Here is an 18,256-nt window from a genome sequence, read left to right as displayed (position 1 = left end):
TTTAGTAGTAATGAATACTATATACTGATGATCGGCTTCTTGAAGCTACGCTTGTGACACTTACAAATTAACAACAATTATCGGTATCTCTAGCATTGCGCAGCATAAACGGATGGATCAAATAAGTGGCCAGCACAAGTCAAGTATATTACACTCTGCTAACATCCAATATCTGCAGACTATCGAGGGCTGGTGAGTTCGAGGGAGGAGCGATGAGACGAAGCAAGTACCGAACATCGTATCATATAACAAATTGTCTGCTCTTAGGTATAGCATAAAAATGCTTAATTCTGATTTACAGCGCCATCAATCGGGGTTTGCACAGGCAACTGTCCCATGTGAAATAGCTCAATAACGCCTTGAACATCGCGTTGCCAACGATGGCTCCTTTATAATATGATGTTGTTACGGACTTCATTGGCTTGGTAGGTTCGGAAATATTGGATGCAGAACCGTTGTACTCTAGAACATTTCTAGAAAGTAAGGTAGCTGGAAGAATCGAATGTCCTTCAGAGCCACGAGTGGGCCCGTTGTCCCACCAACCATTCTTTCTGGCTGAAGATGTTTATATCATGACTGGTCCTTGATTACAGACAATCTAGAGAATCGACTGTTGAACTTATTCATAAAAAAAGTTTTTGGTTTTTGAGCATCGAAATGACACGGAGTACAGCGGTTAAGAAATATGGCAAACCAGCAAAACGGTCAAAAGCTGAACGTTTATTCGCCGAGCTACCGCAGAGCCCAGTACGGCCACAACAAGAACCAAGCATAAAAAAAGACTCCATCTCTCTTATAACAGATAAAGTCTCGTCACTTCATTTCGATGAGAAAGCAACTACCAAGCCAAAGGCAAAATTACCAGAAAAGACCATAAAGTCTGTCCAGGAGAAGAAAAGCGAGGTTATCAACACCAAGGAAGATACAAGCCCCAAAGTCTTTGAGAAATCAGGCACTTCAGAGTCTAAAGAACCAATTTCAGACCCACCGGTGGAGGAGGATGATTCTGCTGATTTTTCAAGATTGTTGGAGGCTCAGATAGCCTCAGAGGAGACCGCGCAACAAACACAACTCAGAACCCTCACATGGGAGGATGTCTGTCCACCAGGAGATAGGATCGACAAGATAGCCGAAGCATCTTACGCCGAGGTATATCGTGTTACAAATGAGCGTGGAACAAGCATCATAAAAGTTATTCGGCTCCCATCGCCCATAAAGCCACAGACCAAAGCTCAAATTCGTTCTGGCTTGGTCGATGAAGAGCCTCACCCTGAAGATGATGTCCAAGGCGAGCTGCAGATCTCGGAATGGCTGGCAGATATTCCAGGTTTCGTTGTATACAAGGAGCGATACGTCGTTCAGGGTAAAACAACACGTCAGCTTCTCGAGACGCATCAGTCGTTTCAAAAGAAGATGAAACGACAAGATCCGGACCGAGCACAGTTTTATCCTTCGCCGAGCCGATATTTGGAGGATACACGATTCTTAGTCGTTGAACTGGGCGATGCTGGAACGTCGCTAGAAGACTGGAAATTAACGAGTGAGAGCCAATTATGGGATATCTTTTTCTTGCAGGCTATTGCTTTGGCGAGAGCTGAGGATCTTGTGATGTTTGAGGTACCTCATCCTGCAAGCCACACAATTTGATAAAACCCACTAACTTGAGTAGCATCGCGATCTTCACGAGGGTAACTTATGTATCCGGCAAGTCAAACCCCCTCGAGAGATGGGTCCTCCTTCAGGGGGGTTCTTTGGCTTTTCAGGCTTGGACATCACGATTTTGGACTACGGCCTGTCTCGTGGCGAAGATCTTTCTATTGAAGATGCAAAGCCCGTGGCCTTTGATCTCGAAAGAGACCTCAGCCTGTTCACCAGTACTCATGCAGCACAATGCAAAGTTTACCGCCAGATGAGGTCATTCCTTCTCCGTGCCGACCGTACATGTCTCCCGCCAGAAGCTCACGATACACCCTACGCTAAGGGCATTGATGGACCACTCTCATGGGACGCTTATGCTCCATACTCGAATGTGCTTTGGCTGGCATATCTCTACGAATATTTGATAAGTCACTTCAAGGGCGATAAGAAGGAGCTTGCAAGATTCAAGAAAGAGACGCGAGAGATGTGGAGTTACCTGGATCCAGATGCTGGAGGTGAACTGCCCTGCTTCAGCTGTGCTGCAGACGTGGTATGCTTTGCAGTTGAGGCTGGGTGGGTTCGCCAGGAACAACTGAATGGTGTTGATGAGTCGCTGATCGAAAGAGAAGACAGCATCATCGGCGTGCGAGAGGGTATCAAGGACGTGAAGCAAGAGAGAGCACCGGCCAGGAGGTCAACTCGAAGGCAATGAGTTGGGGGTGTCATGTGTGGGATAGATTGGATAATAGAATGGGTGGTGTTCTAATGGTTGATTTAGGGTGGCGTTCATAATACCATGGACTTTTTATTTAAACAGTGTCTATTTTCAGGGTATCTTTGTCTTTATATTGAAATCCGAACAAGCCAGTGTTCTTGCTAATATCTCATTGGAATGCCTTAGAAACCTGATGTTGCTTAACGTGGCTATGCGTTTTTCAATCAAGAATCATCAGGACCAAGATATGCTTTTGAAAGAGCATACATGAGGTTGGTCGCATGAGGTCTATTCCTCGTTTGATCTTGTTTGTTTACCTTTTCATGTCTTCATCAAATTATAGAACGTTTGAAACTGTCTTAGATAATGTTGTAATCCCAGGCAGGCGTTAGCGCATGGTGGCGGTGGGTGTTAATGGGGATCCAAGATGCCGATCACGTGTGAGAGAGACTTCGATGAACCGGAGAACTGGATTGCACGCTACTGTACTACGTGGTAATTAAATGATAGTAAATATTAAGAAGGACTCACTGGCATTTAATCGTGGTACATTCAGCTCTGTTATAAGTCAGTGCCTCGTATTTGGTGTAGTTATTTATTCATTGGTCTGCTCGGGCCAAGCAACGTATGCTCGTGACTGATAAGGATATCCTGCCGAGCCTACCTAGGTCATTGGATCAACGGGAAATGAAGACACCCGGGTTTGGACAACAACACAGAACAAGCGGAGTAGATGCCGAGCTCGACCCTACAGAAAGTTTGCAACGAATGGTTCTTCAGCTGCATTATACTGAGATTTCACGGGCTTACTGTTGAGAAATCGTGGACAAGATGTCGTCATTGTATCGGTAAGGTAATTTTACCCAGAGTACCTTGAACAATATTTATACAGGTCGAATGTTGAGCTGTCAACCTCGGCCGTGCTTCAGCCGTCCGTTGTCGGCTCCTCTGGATCGGAACTGGGGGATGCGCTGGAAATGGAGCATGGCCCCCACCTGGAAGTCGAGAAGTAGGTACCCGTACCGAGGCTAAAATTGCTGGATTGTTTTTCTACCGTTGACCTGGTTGGCTCATCAGCTTTCCCAGCTTCCCAATTGTTGTGTCGCTCCTACAAACCACATGTCACGGCCTTTTTGACTGAATTCGGCCCTGACGCGTGAGTCCCGAAATTGGCTTTTGTCTACGTTCCTGTGTCCCCATATCTCTCTTGTTATTCCGACGATGCTCAATTGAATCATGAATCTGGGGTGATTCCATACATTCGCCCTGTTTCTCTTTCTGTCGCCCAGTCTTCAACCCCAGCTCCGTCTCCATTACATACCGCTTGTCCTCTACATGATCCGAACTTCAGCTGTCTGCCACCTCCAAAAGACATCATCGCCTTGTATGTGTAGACGATCTTGAGTCTCAGCAGCTTCCGTGCTAGCGCTTCTGATCTCATTGCTCTCATACAACTGTCAACATGTCTTTCAATGGCCACGCCGCTTACAGTCCGACCGCGATGTCATCATCAACTGCACCTTCTGGCCTGTCAAACAGCCTCCTCTCAACATCTATATCCTCTCTAGCTTCTTCTACATCCTCACGGCATCCTTCCCAAATTTCGAAGACCTATCGACAAGCTTCTACTTTATTCCTCACGCGTCGTTTGCCTGAAGCTCTGACGACATTACTCCCGTTGATTACTCCGCCCGAACATGTTGACGACGGCGAACCTGCGCCAGTCGCCCGAGCATCAAGAACGACTCGCATTAAGGTCTGGAGCTTGTACCTTACTATACTCAATGGCATTGTCGAGTTAGAACCTGAGGAGGGCAAGGATGCTTTTGGAAACCAAGAATGGAGAGCCTTGTGTACCAAAGTTCGCGAAGGAGAAATATGGGATGAGGTAGTCACGAACGGTTACCATGGAGTGGAGGGCGATGTTGACTCGGACGTGGTCATTAATCTGTAAGTCGTTTGGAATGCGTCGATTTGAGACATGGACTGACTCGAGCAGCGCGACGATATTGTTGGCACATGCCCGTGACCAGAAGCTTAACCAGCACAAACTCGAGGCTTATCTGGCCGCCTCCAACACACCAAATCTTGATGTCGCCGGGCGGCTCGCTGAATCAACGAGCTCGCCCATGTCGAATCGTTATCGGTCTCCTGCGAAAGGAGCGAGTGGCGCCAACACGCCGAGAGATCTAAATGCTCGTGTCAAGATTCTAGAGTTATACACCCTCCATGTACTATTGCGCAACAACGAATGGGATTATGCTCGTGAGTTTATCAGCGTCAGCTCAGTCCTAGACGAAGAGCGCCGCGAAGCTTTCCTGCAGGCATTGCAAAGCCTCCACGATGAACAGCAAGAACAGGAAAGACTTGAGAATGAGGAGCGCCAACGACAAGAGAATGAGCTGAAGAGGGAAATTGAGGAGGCGAAGAGACTGCGCGCAGAGAATGAAGAGAAGGAAAGAAAACGGATAGAAGAGGAGCGTCTGAAGCGCGAAGGGAGCGAGGTTGATTACGGGATTGACGATACAGCCAGCCATACTGGTTCAACTCGACCTCGGAAGGCCAGAGCTCCATCATCTTCGTCGTCGAGGCAGTCAAGGCCTCGAGGGACGAATCAAGCAGGACCCAAGGCAAACGGCAAAGCAGTCTCGCAGGCTCCAACTCTTACATCACGCGCTTCAATGGTTATCGCACAACTGCGCACTATTATCGAACATTTGGGTTCCTCACTGAACTCGAACCCGATGCTCTTATTCAAGTTTCTGGCGTTTGTTATGGGTTTGATTCTTATGCTGAGTAATACCAACATTCGGGAGAGAGTGAAGAGAATACTTGCGGTCTTTTGGGCTAAGGTCAAGGGCACAGCTGGGATGGGGGTGAAGGTCAGTTACATATGATCAGTTCTATTGTATTATTTATTAGTATCTCATGTGTTACGAGGAGTCTATGGGTAGAACCTTTCTTTTCAGCCGCGGTGTGTTGTTCAAAGGCGAGTTCTGGCAAATTTGAATAAGGAACAAGCTGGTCAATTGTAATTACTAGATAGCTGTCGCTCAATCCAAAAACCACGTTTTCATATTCCATTTTACGCCTAAACACCTGTGATGAAAGGTCTAAGTTGACCTTGAATCAGCCAAGCACCACACTGCACGGCCAGCCCAGGCCACAACTCGGCTAGTATTGCGTTGTACGATTTGTTTTCTTTTGGTAGAATAACTGGGAAGAGAATAATGTCAGCATCCTGCTGCGAAGTCAGACTATAATCATCCAGGGACTACTCACATCTGTCCTCGAACTGCCGAGATTTATAATCTTAGGACATCCGTCGCGGTCTTTCTCAAGACGCGTGCATTCGAAACAGTAGAACGCGTCCGAGATGCCCTCACCACCGCATACAACACATTTGTTCTGATAATTGCCGAAGCTGCACTCGTCGCAAATACGCACGAGCGTCGTAGGCCGAACATAGGAGTCGCATACTGGGCATTTGCCATCACACTTGTCACAGAGACGACCGATGGCAATACCAGCCTGCTTGCGACACATAACAAGATCGCTGTGCGAAAGTTAGCTGAGCTGCAATTCTAAAAAGTCAGAATCAATGGCTACTTACGGATGATGGCGAGACATGGCTATGACGAGCGGGAAAACAATATGTGAGCTTTTGGAATGAGATGCGCGGTCAGAATTAGGGATATGTTGAGGAAGAGAGAAGGCGCAAAGTTCCGGAGTAAAACGTTGTAAAGTTCAAGATTTGGAGATTTCTCAGCCTTGCGGCAGCGTTCTGACAGCTTCGAGGGGCGACAGAGTCGCAAGCCAATCAAAACGGTGGGGCGCTTTAGCTCTTGCCGCTTTCCACGACATCACAGTCCCACCTTCCTCAGCCTTGACAAGGGACATCATCAAGCTTCAGCCTACGTTTCTGTTCCGCCCTGGCTAGCACAGCTGCAAAAGCTGATTATATGTCTGATTAGCTCGAATAACTAGGCTTCTATAATGACGATCGAAGATGGAAACCAGAAATGAGTGCTTTCAGGCCGAAACCCTTATTCTCTGTGCCTTACTAACTTCATTCTAGGCTCTGTCCCTTGGATGATACCAAAGCAGACCACGAGAAGCATAACGATACACTGTCTGAAGATGCACGAAACAAGGAGCCCATGAAAAGAAAGGCCTCAATAAATGTTGACGAACTCTCCACGAAACGTGCGAAACATGACGATCATTTCCGCGAAGCTCCGAGCGAACCACGGAAGAGGAACTCATCTCCAAACCGCCGCGATTCATATGGAGACTCTCCAGGTATTGACGTAGATCGCCGAAAAAACGCGACGCAAGAAGAGAAGAGACGCGGCAAGCGGTTATTCGGGGGTCTACTTAGCACTCTAAGCCAGACGAGTGGCAGTGTACAGCAGAAGCGCCGTTTGGAGATAGAACGCAAACAACAAGAACGATTACAAAAGCAGAACATCGAGGAAGATAAACTGCGCGAGGAGAAACGACTGCGACTCACTGAAATTCGGAGAGGCGAACAAATAGCGTTCGATGAGGAAGTTGTAAGTTGGCCGCAGGGATGCCAATTTCTGTGCTGTTGAATTAACAAGATTGCAAAGATGCATAGCAAGCATACCAAAATGCTTACGATGGCTCGGTACTTACAGACAAAATCAAGGCCACATATCGTATGTTGATGCAAATATCTATCACTTCGAAATTCATATTGACATATCCAGTACTATCTCCCTTGGAAACTCACAGCAGAACAAGAAGATACAATAGACGATCAAATCCAGCAAACTAAGGCCACGATAGAGCGCGAAGTTGAAAGTTTGAACGCAAGAAAAGGGCGACAAGCGAAACGAGGAAGACAACCTTCAGAGACAACAGCGCCGTCAAGTGAGGAGTTGGTTCATAACTCCAAAGACGCGAATGACCCTGAAAAATCACCACATGGTCGAGAGAAGCCGCTTCAGGCGTCTAATCATGACCATCATCACGATGAGTCGGCGGATGTGTTGGAAGAAGCTGACGAAGATATGGTGATTTACTGATTATTGTCACCGAAGCGGTTCATTTGGATGCAGTGCACGGATTGATGTCGTGTTTTGACTTGTTGACCTGGTGGAGGAAATCCTGGTTTTTGTTCTGCACAACTATGTCCAGCTACGCGAGAGAAGGTAGAGATCTCGTGTTCATGAAGGCGCTTTATGTTGGAGCCCTTTATTATTAAGTTCAACTGCTTTAGTATTAATACGATTTGATACCCCATGGATGTTGCCTCGGCGTTATGTTTTTATTATCTTGTCGTCTCGTTGCCTACTTGACCTCGGACTCGGACTCGGACAGACCGCTTCAACGCATCCACCATCAATCCACCATTGACCTACACTGCGTTATGTAACATGCCGAGAACGAACATATGTTTCGCTGGCTGGTGTAACACAACAGCAACAGTGGGAGGATATGTATCTCTTAGCCGCGATTCGCATTCTGATTATCCTAAATTAGGAAGTCCTCCCGTCCATGCCTCGGTTTGCTCGGACTCCACCCTACAGCACGTTCGAAGCTGGCCAGGATGAAACTGGTACTATATAGACTGACTCTGTGCCGTGCAGTCTCAAGATAAAGCATTTCCTTTACATTTGCGAATCCGGTCGTTGCAGGTGATTGGTGCTTTCTTCGTAAGAATACAGCTAAAGCACCCACGAGTCATTTACACGAGAAAGTGAGTACCGTATTCCACCATGATGTAATTCAACATGTATTTGCTTCCCCACACGGACAGGCAACTTTATTTAAACCTTGGGTTTTACAACAGCTCATCATTAACAATCTTAACAGATCGCACAAAAGAACGCGGGGCGTCACGTTGCTCATCATGGCTCCCGATAAGCTTGTGCCAAACGACTCTCGGGTCAAAACCGAGACTGCGCAGATTCGGGGTAAAAACTACAAGTACATCGTTGGAGAGCCTGAGGGCACCCCCCTGGAGACTATAGTCCTCATCCATGGCTTCCCAGATCTTGGATTTGGTTGGCGCTATCAGGTTCCCTATCTTATGTCCTTAGGATTCCGAGTCATTGTCCCCGACATGGTGGGATATGGCGGCACTGATGCTCCAGAGTCTCTTGAGGAGTACACATACAAGAGCCTTTCAGCTGATATTAACGAGCTGGCTCGGAAGTACGTTGGAGAGGATGGACAGATCATTCTTGGTGGACACGATTGGGGTGGTGCTATTGTGTGGAAGGCCGCCTGCTGGTATCCTCAGCTGATTAAGGGTGTCTTCAGTGTCTGCACACCCTACATGCAGCCCAGAGAGACATTTGTTCCCCTCGAAGCTATTATTCAGAGTGGCCATCTGCTCAACTTTAGCTACCAACTGCAGTTCAAGGGACCCGAGGTTCAGTCCCGTCTTCAAGGAGAGGAGAAGATCCGACAGTTCTTGAATGCGCTCTATGGCGGCCGTACACCCAGCGGCGATCTTGGATTCTCTGCGAAGGACGGCATCTACTTCGACAAGCTGCCAGAACTCGGTCCCTCGCCACTTGTCAGCAAGGAAGAGTTGGACTACTACGCCAAAGAATATGCCTCGAAAGAACCCCCCGAGCTGCGTGGCCCTCTGAACTATTACCGCATGCAGGAGCTCAACCACCGCGACGATGTAGAGGTGGCCAAGAAGGGTGGCCACAAGTTCGAGATGCCGGCTTTGTTCATCACAGCAACTGACGATTCGGCTCTCCCGCCGTCTATGTCTAAGGGAATGGACTCAGCCTTTACCAACTTGACTCGGGAAGAAGTCAAGGCGTCTCACTGGGCGTTATGGCAGGCTTCCGAGGCTGTGAACCAACACATCACGAAATGGCTTGATGGAGTGCTGGATGGTGCCTTGAAGGCAAAGGCATCTCTGTGAGCAGAGACCAGATATTCAGCTCCTGTTGTACGAGAATCTCAATAGATTTGATGCCAAGTGAATAATATTCCGAACAGTGAGCATGCGCAGTTCAGTTCATGTGTGCCCAAAGCTAAGCAATAGAAATGTATTTCATAGTTTTCGTTGTTCCTTTATGTCTAAAGGTATAAAGACCTACTGTCGCCAAACACCTTGCCCAACTAGTGATTACCTCATTGACGGGCGTGCTACTCATTTACACAAGAGTCTTAAGTCTGTCGTTTCATATTTTAGAGACCCCAAGGGTTCTTGAATAGCTGTTTGCTTGCATTGCCGGCTTTAGGGAATTACACCACGAAAATCCGACTTTAGAAAAGGGAAGTATAATGAGGTTCATGACCTCAATTGACGGTGAAAGACCAGGAAATTTAATAATTTACCATATGTTTTCCTTAGGTCAATGTCAAGGCTAGCATTCATTGGCAAGGTGTATACTACCTTTCCTGATTTTGGGACTTCAGCCAACCCATGTAATACATAACCGGAATCATAAGCGTCGCAAACCTTCCTCCTTGCCTTCATTCAAGTACACTTCTATAGATAAATCAAGGTTAAAGAAACCCACGAAGAGGTTAATGAGCAATTGAGTTCAGATGCCTTTTACAGCTTAGCTTCAAGATGCCATCAGTTGGGTTCGTCTCCACCTTGCCAAGCTAATGGAAGGTAAGCTCTCCGCATCACCCACATCGCCTATTTCTTTGCCTCCTTACGCCGTGGCCTCTTGCTCTCTTCGCTTCGCTTCTTCCCCTCCTCAGCCACGACCTCTTAATCCCCTTTTCGAAGACTCGAAAATGGCCTCTTTCTTGAAGAACGCCTTTGGAGGTGCAAAGGCCCCTGAGCCTGCGAGTCCAGATTCCGGTCAGTCACCACCCTACCTAATCTAAGTATCTGACAATTGCGCAATATTGCGACGCGCAAGGATTGGAATTGAATATCATTACTGACACGCGACTTCTTCATCTAGACTTTGCAGACTTCGCCGAGGCTCCTAATCCAGCTCCTGAGGCCGCTACCCAGGATGCGACAGCTGGAAGCGCTGCCGCCGCCGCTACGGCCGTACCGTATACCAAGTGGTACAATGTCCACGAGCGCCACTCTCTCTCCGAGTTTAGGCTTGAGGGCATCATTCTCCTCATCTCGAGTTTTATCTTCCTCCTTCATATGATCGGTGCTCGTCGCAATCGCTCTAGGGCCAAGGCTTGGATTCGCGCTCACGCTCCCGTTCTCCAGAAGGAATACGCTCTTGTTGGCTTTGGTGGTGTACCCACTTTGGATAATGAAGATGTTAAGCCCGATACACTCATCAAGGAGAAGTCCCTCTTTGAATTTGCGACATACGCTACTGGCCGGCAGAACACAGCCTTCACCGACTTTAAGCTTACTCTGACAAAGAAGTTCAACCCCATTGTCAATGGCTTCGAGCATGTCGCAAGCTTTTTCGTCGAGACTGTTGATGCGCCCAAGGATGCCGTCGAGATTCTGACCTACCCCTTTGATGGCAAGGAGAGTCTCACTGTCCCCTCTGCTCCTGGTGCTTCCGAAATCCGCGCCAAGGATGCTAAGAGCACCTATGATGGTTTTGTTTGGGGTGTGGTGCACAAGGATGTCATGCGTCGAGTCCGCGACGACCGATACGATGTTTCTCTCACTTTCACCAAGGATAACCCTAAGCTTCCCGCTTGGCTCACTGTCATGAGCGAAAGCGCCGAGATCACTGATACACTCCTTACTCCTGAGCTCATTGCCGCTGTTCAAGCCGCTGGCGACCTGTTCGAGTACCTAATCATCTCCGATCAGCCTGTTGATAAGCCCGCTACCCTTGAGGAGACTACTCCCCGCAAGCGACTCTTCCTGAAGTACGCCCTCCCTTCCAACGGCAATTACGATAATCTTCTGCCTCTCTTCTCGCACTTTCTCCAGCTTCCTGATGTCCTTGTCAAGGTTGCCCATTTCCGCCCTGAGGTTTCCAAGAAAGTCCGCAGCACCCGTGAGCATGCCATCAGTGAGCTCAAGAAGACCGCCGAGAGCCAACGCCAAGAGGAACTTCTCCTCGAGAAGGAGAAGGCCCGTAAGGCTAAGCGCGACGCTGAGCTCAAAGGTCTCGATGCCAAGGCGCAAAAGCGATACCTCGAAAAGGAGAGGGAGAAGGAGATGCGCAGATCTCAGAAGCGGCAGACACAGCGTGCCTAGAGCAGTTGTTTCCTTGTATTAATGGGTCGGTTCAAGAACAAGCAGTGGAAAAGATACACATTACTATAGCGGTTTTGTGTAGGGGTACAGAATTTGTAACAGTAGTTTATTTGTCAGCCTAATCTATGATGATGCTTGCCTTGTCGCTATGAATATTTCCCATCTCTTATCCGCTTCTAGCCGTTGGGCTTGATTGCTGTTGGACAAAGAAGTGAGCTGTTGCATTTGAACGACGTTCAATGGTATTGGTGTGAATAAAAAGTGTGGTTCACTTGTAGGCGAAATCGTGGTACTGGCTTTTCTCCCGGTTTATCCCTTCTTTCTGGTTTGCGCCAATACAGACTGCCCTTGAACTTGATGTTATTAGTCAAAGCCCTTTTATGGCAATTGGCTGTAGGTACTCAAGACAAATTGTGAAGGCCGATGAGTTTTAGATTAAACCAACCGGATTGGTTAATCAAGAAAGGGAAAACATGATTTGTGTTTTCTCATACTTTTCAAGCAGTGGCATACCAGCCCTCGTGTCTGCTATTGCATTTCCGTTCTCTTTTAGCTGAGTTGGCAGGACAAAACGTTTAGGTCATGGTGTCCGAAGAGTGAGGCAATGACCTTATATTCCATCATGCACAACAAGCCAAGATTGCTATGGTACTGCGAGCAGCAAACACCGGAAGTTCTGCTGTACCTGCAAACCAGCAGTCCTGTTATTATCCGCCCCCCCCCCCCCCCCCCCCCCCCCCGCAGAAAATTATTCCGTAGCAGAACTGTGCTGATTCTGGGTGGGTTGGGCAAGTCTGGATTCCTGATGGCATGTTTCTCGGTATTTCAACCGAGCAGCCACAGCATTGGAACATGCCCGAGCGACTTGTGATACCCTCCTTTCCCCTTCAAGAATGTGAAGTAATCGACTTGAAACATGCATGAAATTTCATGGGCCCATCCACATGCCCCCGTTAGCTGTGCCAGCCATACTGTCAGGACTAGGGCCGAAACCGTATCCAAACAGTGTAGAAAACTCATCCATAACCTGGGGTACCGAGGGAAAATTGGTATCCATTCCCACAAAAGGACTCGGAGCCTGCATCGTTGGCATACCAGGTCGAGCAGTCGTGCCTGTGCTTCCTCTCCAAAACGCATTCGGGTTTTGGGGTAGTGGCAAGGAAGTCTCAGGCGATTCTTCTTGCCTGAAGTCCTGGATAGGCACGTCATTCTTCCAAAGCAATTCCCATTTCTTGAACCGCGAATAGTCAGTTTCTCTGCCCGAGGGATCAGCAGTGGCGTCAAGTCGTGAGATAGCACGCTCGAAAACCTCAATCAACGAGGCTTCAGAACGGGCTGACTCTCCACCCGCTGACATCTCCTTGATCATAGCCATGCCAGTGCGCAGAGCGTCACGTAGCCTATCTGTCTTTTTTTGCAAGCACTGGGTGATGATAACTAGGAGAGCAGCACGACAGGAACTGAACTCCGTATATGATGCCCGTGCAAGGCCGATAGTGCTTTGAAGAAGATGGCATGTGTCGATTATGGTCAACGCAGCCTCAACGCAGTCAGCAACCAGGATTGACCGAGGGTTGGACTTATGTGGTGTGTTGGGTCTTTGGTTGTTTGAATCAGCGGGTGAACTCGATGTGCTCGCGTTCCCACGCACGACTTCGCGAGGTAAGATGAAGGGCCGCCCAGCATACATTCGCAGCAGGCAATACTCTAGCTTGAGATGCGTATCTGCACGTGTAATAGGATTTTGAGGATTGACTTCTTCGTGAAACGCAGTTTCGGGCAGTGCGTCCCACCACCTTCGGAGCTCCTCCTTCATATCAATGACCCGTTGCAAACCTTCATTCATCTCATGTTTCTGTGCGGTTCGAAGAACAGAGCTGCCAAAAATGATTAGCTTGTTGAAAATAGAGCGCAGAATAGTGCAAATGCATACATCTCATGGGCAATCTTGCCAAGCGCTTGATTCAATCGTAGTGTTGCAAGCATGTGTGCAACGTTTGTAGGGCTTGATGGCATAATGTCTGGGCGATCAGTGGGCATCTCTGCATCGACATCTTTACTCAAAATAGATAAAGGCCGTCCGTGGTAGATACCAACTCGTCTGTAGTGGTTAGCATCCGGGTACTAAATCATGTAATCAATAAAGCATACTTCTCTGTCGTATAAGCTGTCCACCATACGCGGTTCCTCGTTTCACGAACATAAGGATCAAGTCCCCCGGCAGGCCACTTCCTATGCATGCCATTCTGAATTGCGAGCTTCACCGCGAGGTTAAGATAAATATACGATAAGCCTGAGGCATCAAGGGGCAATGTATAGATACCGATGAGAAGAATAGCCTGAACACTCTCCAGTGATGCAACGGTAATGACATCAGGGACAAGCTTGCAGGCTTGTTGATAGAACATCACACCTATTGTATCCTCGGAGAAGGGGCTTGAATCGTTTGACTTGCCATGGGCATCTCTTCCCGAGATCGAATCGAGGTATGCGTATTGAGTTCCAATCGCAAAGATGATCCAAATCATGCAGAGTGTCCCCACTTCACGACGAGACAAAGCCCCGGGGTTCTGATAAATCAGATCAATCTGTTCTGCGAGCCACCCACGCTCAACATAGAAGTAGTTGGTCTCGGCATGCTTATAGAATGCCTGGACCAGAAATTCGGCGACATATCGAGGGGGTAGGGCAGAAAGTGATGCCTGCGTGTTATTGGCTGACTGGAGCTCCTCGGCTCGATAATACTCTTTGAAACTGAGGGGACCTGGTGCATCCTAGCGAAGGCATGAGACATTCATTCTTACAAAACAAGGCTGGAGTAACATACATGGCGCTCTGGTACACATTGTTCGATCCATTGCTTGATTCTCATTGAGAAATTCCAGTGAGAGAACTCGCCCGAGTAGTCTATGAGCGGGGTTGATTAGTTACTTGTGGACGTTGAGTATAAGCAGTCGGTCTTACGAGTAGTGTTATTATCCAGTGGCTGGACGGTATAGTTCTCATCTTCTGCTCCCAAAAAGTCAGAGCCCGGAGAATCCATAATCGGAGCTTGTCGTTGAACTTGATTAGCATCAAAATTCTTGTTGTCTATGGACTCAGCCATAGCCTTCAGTGATTCCGTATCAAGAGAGACACCTCCAGCATAGTGGGCAATGATCTTCTCCATATAAGAAACACGCTGAAGGAGCTCAGCGTTGCCTGGGCCGGACCGATTCCTAGTTACTGATGTGTCAGTAAGCTTGAAAGCATTCAATGGTGTGCAACAATAGCATGGCGACTTACCTCGATGCACCATCACCTCCTTCGGCATCTCTGGCAGTCGGGCCCAGGAACTCGCACTGGCGATGGAGGCGCGTACATCTTCGGCATGGTACACCACCGTCGCATTTCTCCTTCTGTCGTCGGCAGCCGTCGCAGCTATAGAATAACGGTCAGTCAGCATGTGAAAGCCGGAACAGTAAATGAGCGTAAGAAATAAGCGGCGACAGGTGATTAAGGGTTAATCACATCTGGAACCTGATGTGAAGGAGAAGACCCGAGAAACACATGCTCCAGTTTGCCTGCGCCAGAGATCTCGGCGCATAGCGGCGAAGTGAATAGAAGGTATAGTGAACATACGCTCGTAGTGCTCGCTTGCGCTCTCTCTCGGCTTCGCGGCGCTGCCTGCTCTTCTGCACAGTCTGTTGTTGCTTGTCCATTTCCCGTTATTCGAATTGCGCGAGTCGGCGCGGGGCCGGTTTGCGGCGGCGGAGCGGATGGACTCCTACTCCTGGGACCTCGAGCGGCGGGAAGCCCGTAGATCCCAGCAAAATGCTTGGGAGGCCGTGAGGTGTGGTGAAGCAATCGTGGTAAGCGACTTGCTGAGTTCGAGGAGTCGGTGATAATTAGGGTAGGATTGATGGTTCAAGTTGGCGGATCGAACTTGAAATGGTTTTATGGCCCACGTACAGGTAGATCGAGGCTTGAAAAGCGACCTAGTGGCTCCATCCAGGACCCTGCTGGTGGATGCACAGGAATGGCAGCGACTAGGTAGTCTAGGTGATTGACAACAGCCAGTCTTCCAGGAGCACTTGTTGCAGGCTGCAGCGAGCAAGGATTTGTCTGAGCTTCGGCAGTTCAAGTCAGGTTGATTATCATGAGTCTCCCTTGCTACAATTCGAGAAACAACGCCTGAGAGGTGCTTTATAATTGAGATGATTAAAGCAACACCCTGTTAGTGACTGGAACAAATAAAGTGGAAGCTCAGGGTCGACGAGAAGAGAGGAACTGAAGAGTTGAAGTAAGGTAAGACGCGGGGAGCTAGCGTCTATTTTAGTGCAGTTGGCGGAACCGCAGAATGTAATTCGCTTGCCCACGCTTTCTAGGCTGAGACGACAAAAGAGAGGAGCAGAATAGGTCAAGCAAGCTCGCAATTTCGGACGTCTTGTATGCAGCGCAATGATGCAAGGGCCCTTAGCTCAGCAAGTTGCAAGACAGACTCCAGATGAAAGGAAAGGATGCTATTTTGTATAAGATGTGATGAAGGGCAGATATTCATCTGAGACTATAGAAATACCTTCCGAGCTCGATGTTTGAAGATAGCGCTATCAAACTATACAAGGTCAAACTGTCAGCCCTTGTACGTCGCTCTTGAGGGGCCTAACGCTCTGATATTGCTGCAGCTCACGATAGTTGACAAGACAAGCTGGTTGGCGCGCAACGCCAATTGGTTACAGTGAGTGAAGAGGCATCAGCTTTGCTTTTTCTTCTACCAACGCACGTACGCACAAGAAGGTCTCGGCCAGCTCCTGAGGTACCTTGCTGTGCACTTTATGCAATTGGCGGTCGATCCCGATCAATTGAAGTAGCATTAGCGTGGCATGGTCTACGGACAGACAGGTACCTCTTCGAGAAGGAGGACGAAGCATATGGCTTGTTAGTTCAACAAGTGAGTCTGTAAACAGAGATAAGTATCAGACACTGAGATTCTCTTCGCGCCGTCCTAATGCATAAAGTATATATGTAAATATCTCGCCTGTCTGTATGTCAGAGGACCTCGAAAGAACGGATATCGCGGAGACTGGCTCTTAAAGTGGTCTCTCTGCCTATGTGTCTCTCTGTATGTGGGCCTTTTTCAAGATGTGGACAGGGAATCTCTTGATTCTCGCAGAATTCTAAGCAACGCTCAACCAAGGACTTGGGAAGCTTCAGGCCCTCGGGGCAGGACCAGAGCCATGTCCGTAAAAAGCAACGTAGAAAGCAACGCGGGATCATGTCCCTGCGCTTTATGCAGATGACAAAACAGTCCGTCCACGGGACACTTGCAAGGAAGACAAGACCATAAACCTCAAGCTGATTGAATATCACGACTCGCAACATCAAGCCTAGCATGTGGCCTTGAAGCATACGACAGCGGGGCGGGGCGGAGCGGGGCGCAGGATCGCCACAACGAGCGAATCAAGTGAACTACAAGCCATTGACATCCCACGACCGCTCTCGGCAATGCTTGTACCAAGATCGTGAGATGCTTTCCCCTTGCTATCAGAGGACGTGAAAGACGCAATAACAAACAAAATCGTATTGTCTTGATCAGCCCCACAATACCCCTAAGCTGCACGAATGATGCTGCACGATTCGAAGCTGGGGGAAGATGCCACATGGAACAGACATGGGTCAAGTTATGGAGATTTTCTTCAACCAAAACTACGGTACTGGCCAGCATTAATACTACATAGGTAGCCACCCTAGTAGGGTTAGACTGGTGATCATGAATACTAGGTATGTAGTGGCTCTTGTTGAAGATATCTCTGGAGAGGCAGCGTTGAACGCGGCTATCTATATATGATCTATGCATTCTTCAACAACAGAGCTCATCAGCAAATTCGTCGAGTGAAATATGTACCAAGTCATTAGCAAACTATAGAGTACAATGGCAAGCATTTATTGATCAGCAGTTTTATAATGCCATTAATGAGTAAACCTTGTGCCGCTTTGATCGACAAGAGAACCTTGATCCCTAAGGGCCCCCATCGATGTCGCGCATCTCGCAGGTACTCACAGACCACCAACGCCTCACTTTTGTTAGACTGGCTGAGACAGGAACATACCAGGCAAGGAGGGTGCCGTTTGCTTATAGCCTATCAAGAACACATTCAAGGCCAGGGCTCAATAAGAAACACAGGTCATGCCTTGGTTTTGCGGGGTTGACAGCTTTTTGATTCGATTAGATGAGCACGGTGACGAATCGGCGAGATCTTGCAGGCTGTCAACTCCAGGTTTGTTTCAGTTTGACATTGTGCAGTATTGACTTCAGCTCTCCCGTGATGATACCCGTACCCATTCTGCATAGAAATAATCCCTGATCAGAACGCATCAGTGCAGATGCCATGTGCAGATCTTCTACCACTCAGCCAACGCCAACACCATCATCCATCTCTATGCCACCTGCTCTATGTGTTCTCTTACTCATTGAATGTCCAACGTATGGCACTCTTTGGGCATGTAAGCTAGCGGATTTAGGCGACATGAGGGCTATCGGTTCCGAACAATAGCACCAATGGCCCTCAATGTTCGGCTTCGTCACGTCTATCAGCGGCATGAACAACACACAGTTTCCTGAGACCAACATCATCGGCTGCTCGTTTTGGTAACCCGAACCTGATTAACTCAAACCCTGTAATCTTCTCACTTTTGATTGTTTTCACAGGATCTCTGAGCCTGCCAATGGCTCGCATAATTGTTCTGCTGCACATTCATCACCTCCCTTCTTGTGGTTACCT

The 18,256-nt window shown here is 48.3% G+C and overlaps 4 protein-coding genes across 4 annotated transcripts; 3 read left to right on the top strand and 1 right to left on the bottom strand.

Annotated features, from left to right (window-relative positions):
- The first annotated feature begins 569 nt into the window (after positions 1-569).
- Positions 570-2,434, top strand: BKA55DRAFT_634181 (uncharacterized protein). The gene is made up of 2 exons (XM_046196981.1): positions 570-1,617; positions 1,670-2,434. Exons 1-2 carry the CDS (start codon positions 658-660, stop codon positions 2,348-2,350), a joined length of 1,641 nt encoding a protein of 546 aa, XP_046055180.1. The 5' UTR covers positions 570-657; the 3' UTR covers positions 2,351-2,434.
- Positions 2,435-3,815: 1,381 nt separating this feature from the next.
- BKA55DRAFT_501511 (uncharacterized protein) lies at positions 3,816-9,266 on the top strand (the record flags this gene model as incomplete). The annotated part of the gene is made up of 9 exons (XM_046186840.1): positions 3,816-4,303; positions 4,353-5,235; positions 5,276-5,303; positions 5,625-5,919; positions 6,432-6,909; positions 6,967-7,035; positions 7,087-7,392; positions 8,017-8,078; positions 8,195-9,266. The coding sequence occupies 9 exons, from the start codon at positions 3,816-3,818 to the stop codon at positions 9,264-9,266; spliced, it is 3,681 nt and encodes a 1,226-aa protein (XP_046055179.1).
- A 373-nt stretch (positions 9,267-9,639) lies between these two features.
- On the top strand, positions 9,640-11,909 carry BKA55DRAFT_176480 (uncharacterized protein). The gene is made up of 2 exons (XM_046185026.1): positions 9,640-10,163; positions 10,270-11,909. The coding sequence occupies exons 1-2, from the start codon at positions 9,962-9,964 to the stop codon at positions 11,493-11,495; spliced, it is 1,428 nt and encodes a 475-aa protein (XP_046055178.1). The 5' UTR covers positions 9,640-9,961; the 3' UTR covers positions 11,496-11,909.
- Positions 11,910-12,231: 322 nt separating this feature from the next.
- Positions 12,232-15,485, bottom strand: BKA55DRAFT_660007 (fungal-specific transcription factor domain-containing protein; the record flags this gene model as incomplete). The annotated part of the gene is made up of 9 exons (XM_046197543.1): positions 12,232-13,372; positions 13,429-13,596; positions 13,647-14,269; positions 14,323-14,402; positions 14,460-14,713; positions 14,781-14,915; positions 15,117-15,187; positions 15,266-15,358; positions 15,447-15,485. The coding sequence occupies 9 exons, from the start codon at positions 15,483-15,485 to the stop codon at positions 12,424-12,426; spliced, it is 2,412 nt and encodes an 803-aa protein (XP_046055177.1). The 3' UTR covers positions 12,232-12,423.
- Between the last annotated feature and the right edge of the window lie 2,771 nt (positions 15,486-18,256).

The sequence above is a fragment of the Fusarium redolens genome (assembly GCF_020744475.1).
Source record: "Fusarium redolens strain MPI-CAGE-AT-0023 chromosome Unknown BKA55scaffold_2, whole genome shotgun sequence".
Lineage (NCBI taxonomy): Eukaryota > Fungi > Ascomycota > Sordariomycetes > Hypocreales > Nectriaceae > Fusarium > Fusarium redolens.
Note: the sequence above shows the minus strand (reverse complement) of the source record. Positions and strands in the feature narration are given on the sequence as shown.

Coding starts and splice junctions, on each gene's coding strand:
- BKA55DRAFT_634181 (XM_046196981.1), top strand. CDS start 658: ATGACACGGAGTACAGCGGTTAAGAAATATGGCAAACCAGCAAAACGG. Junction 1,618..1,669: donor AGGATCTTGTGATGTTTGAG/GTACCTCATCCT, acceptor TAACTTGAGTAG/CATCGCGATCTTCACGAGGG.
- BKA55DRAFT_176480 (XM_046185026.1), top strand. CDS start 9,962: ATGGAAGGTAAGCTCTCCGCATCACCCACATCGCCTATTTCTTTGCCT. Junction 10,164..10,269: donor GCCTGCGAGTCCAGATTCCG/GTCAGTCACCAC, acceptor TTCTTCATCTAG/ACTTTGCAGACTTCGCCGAG.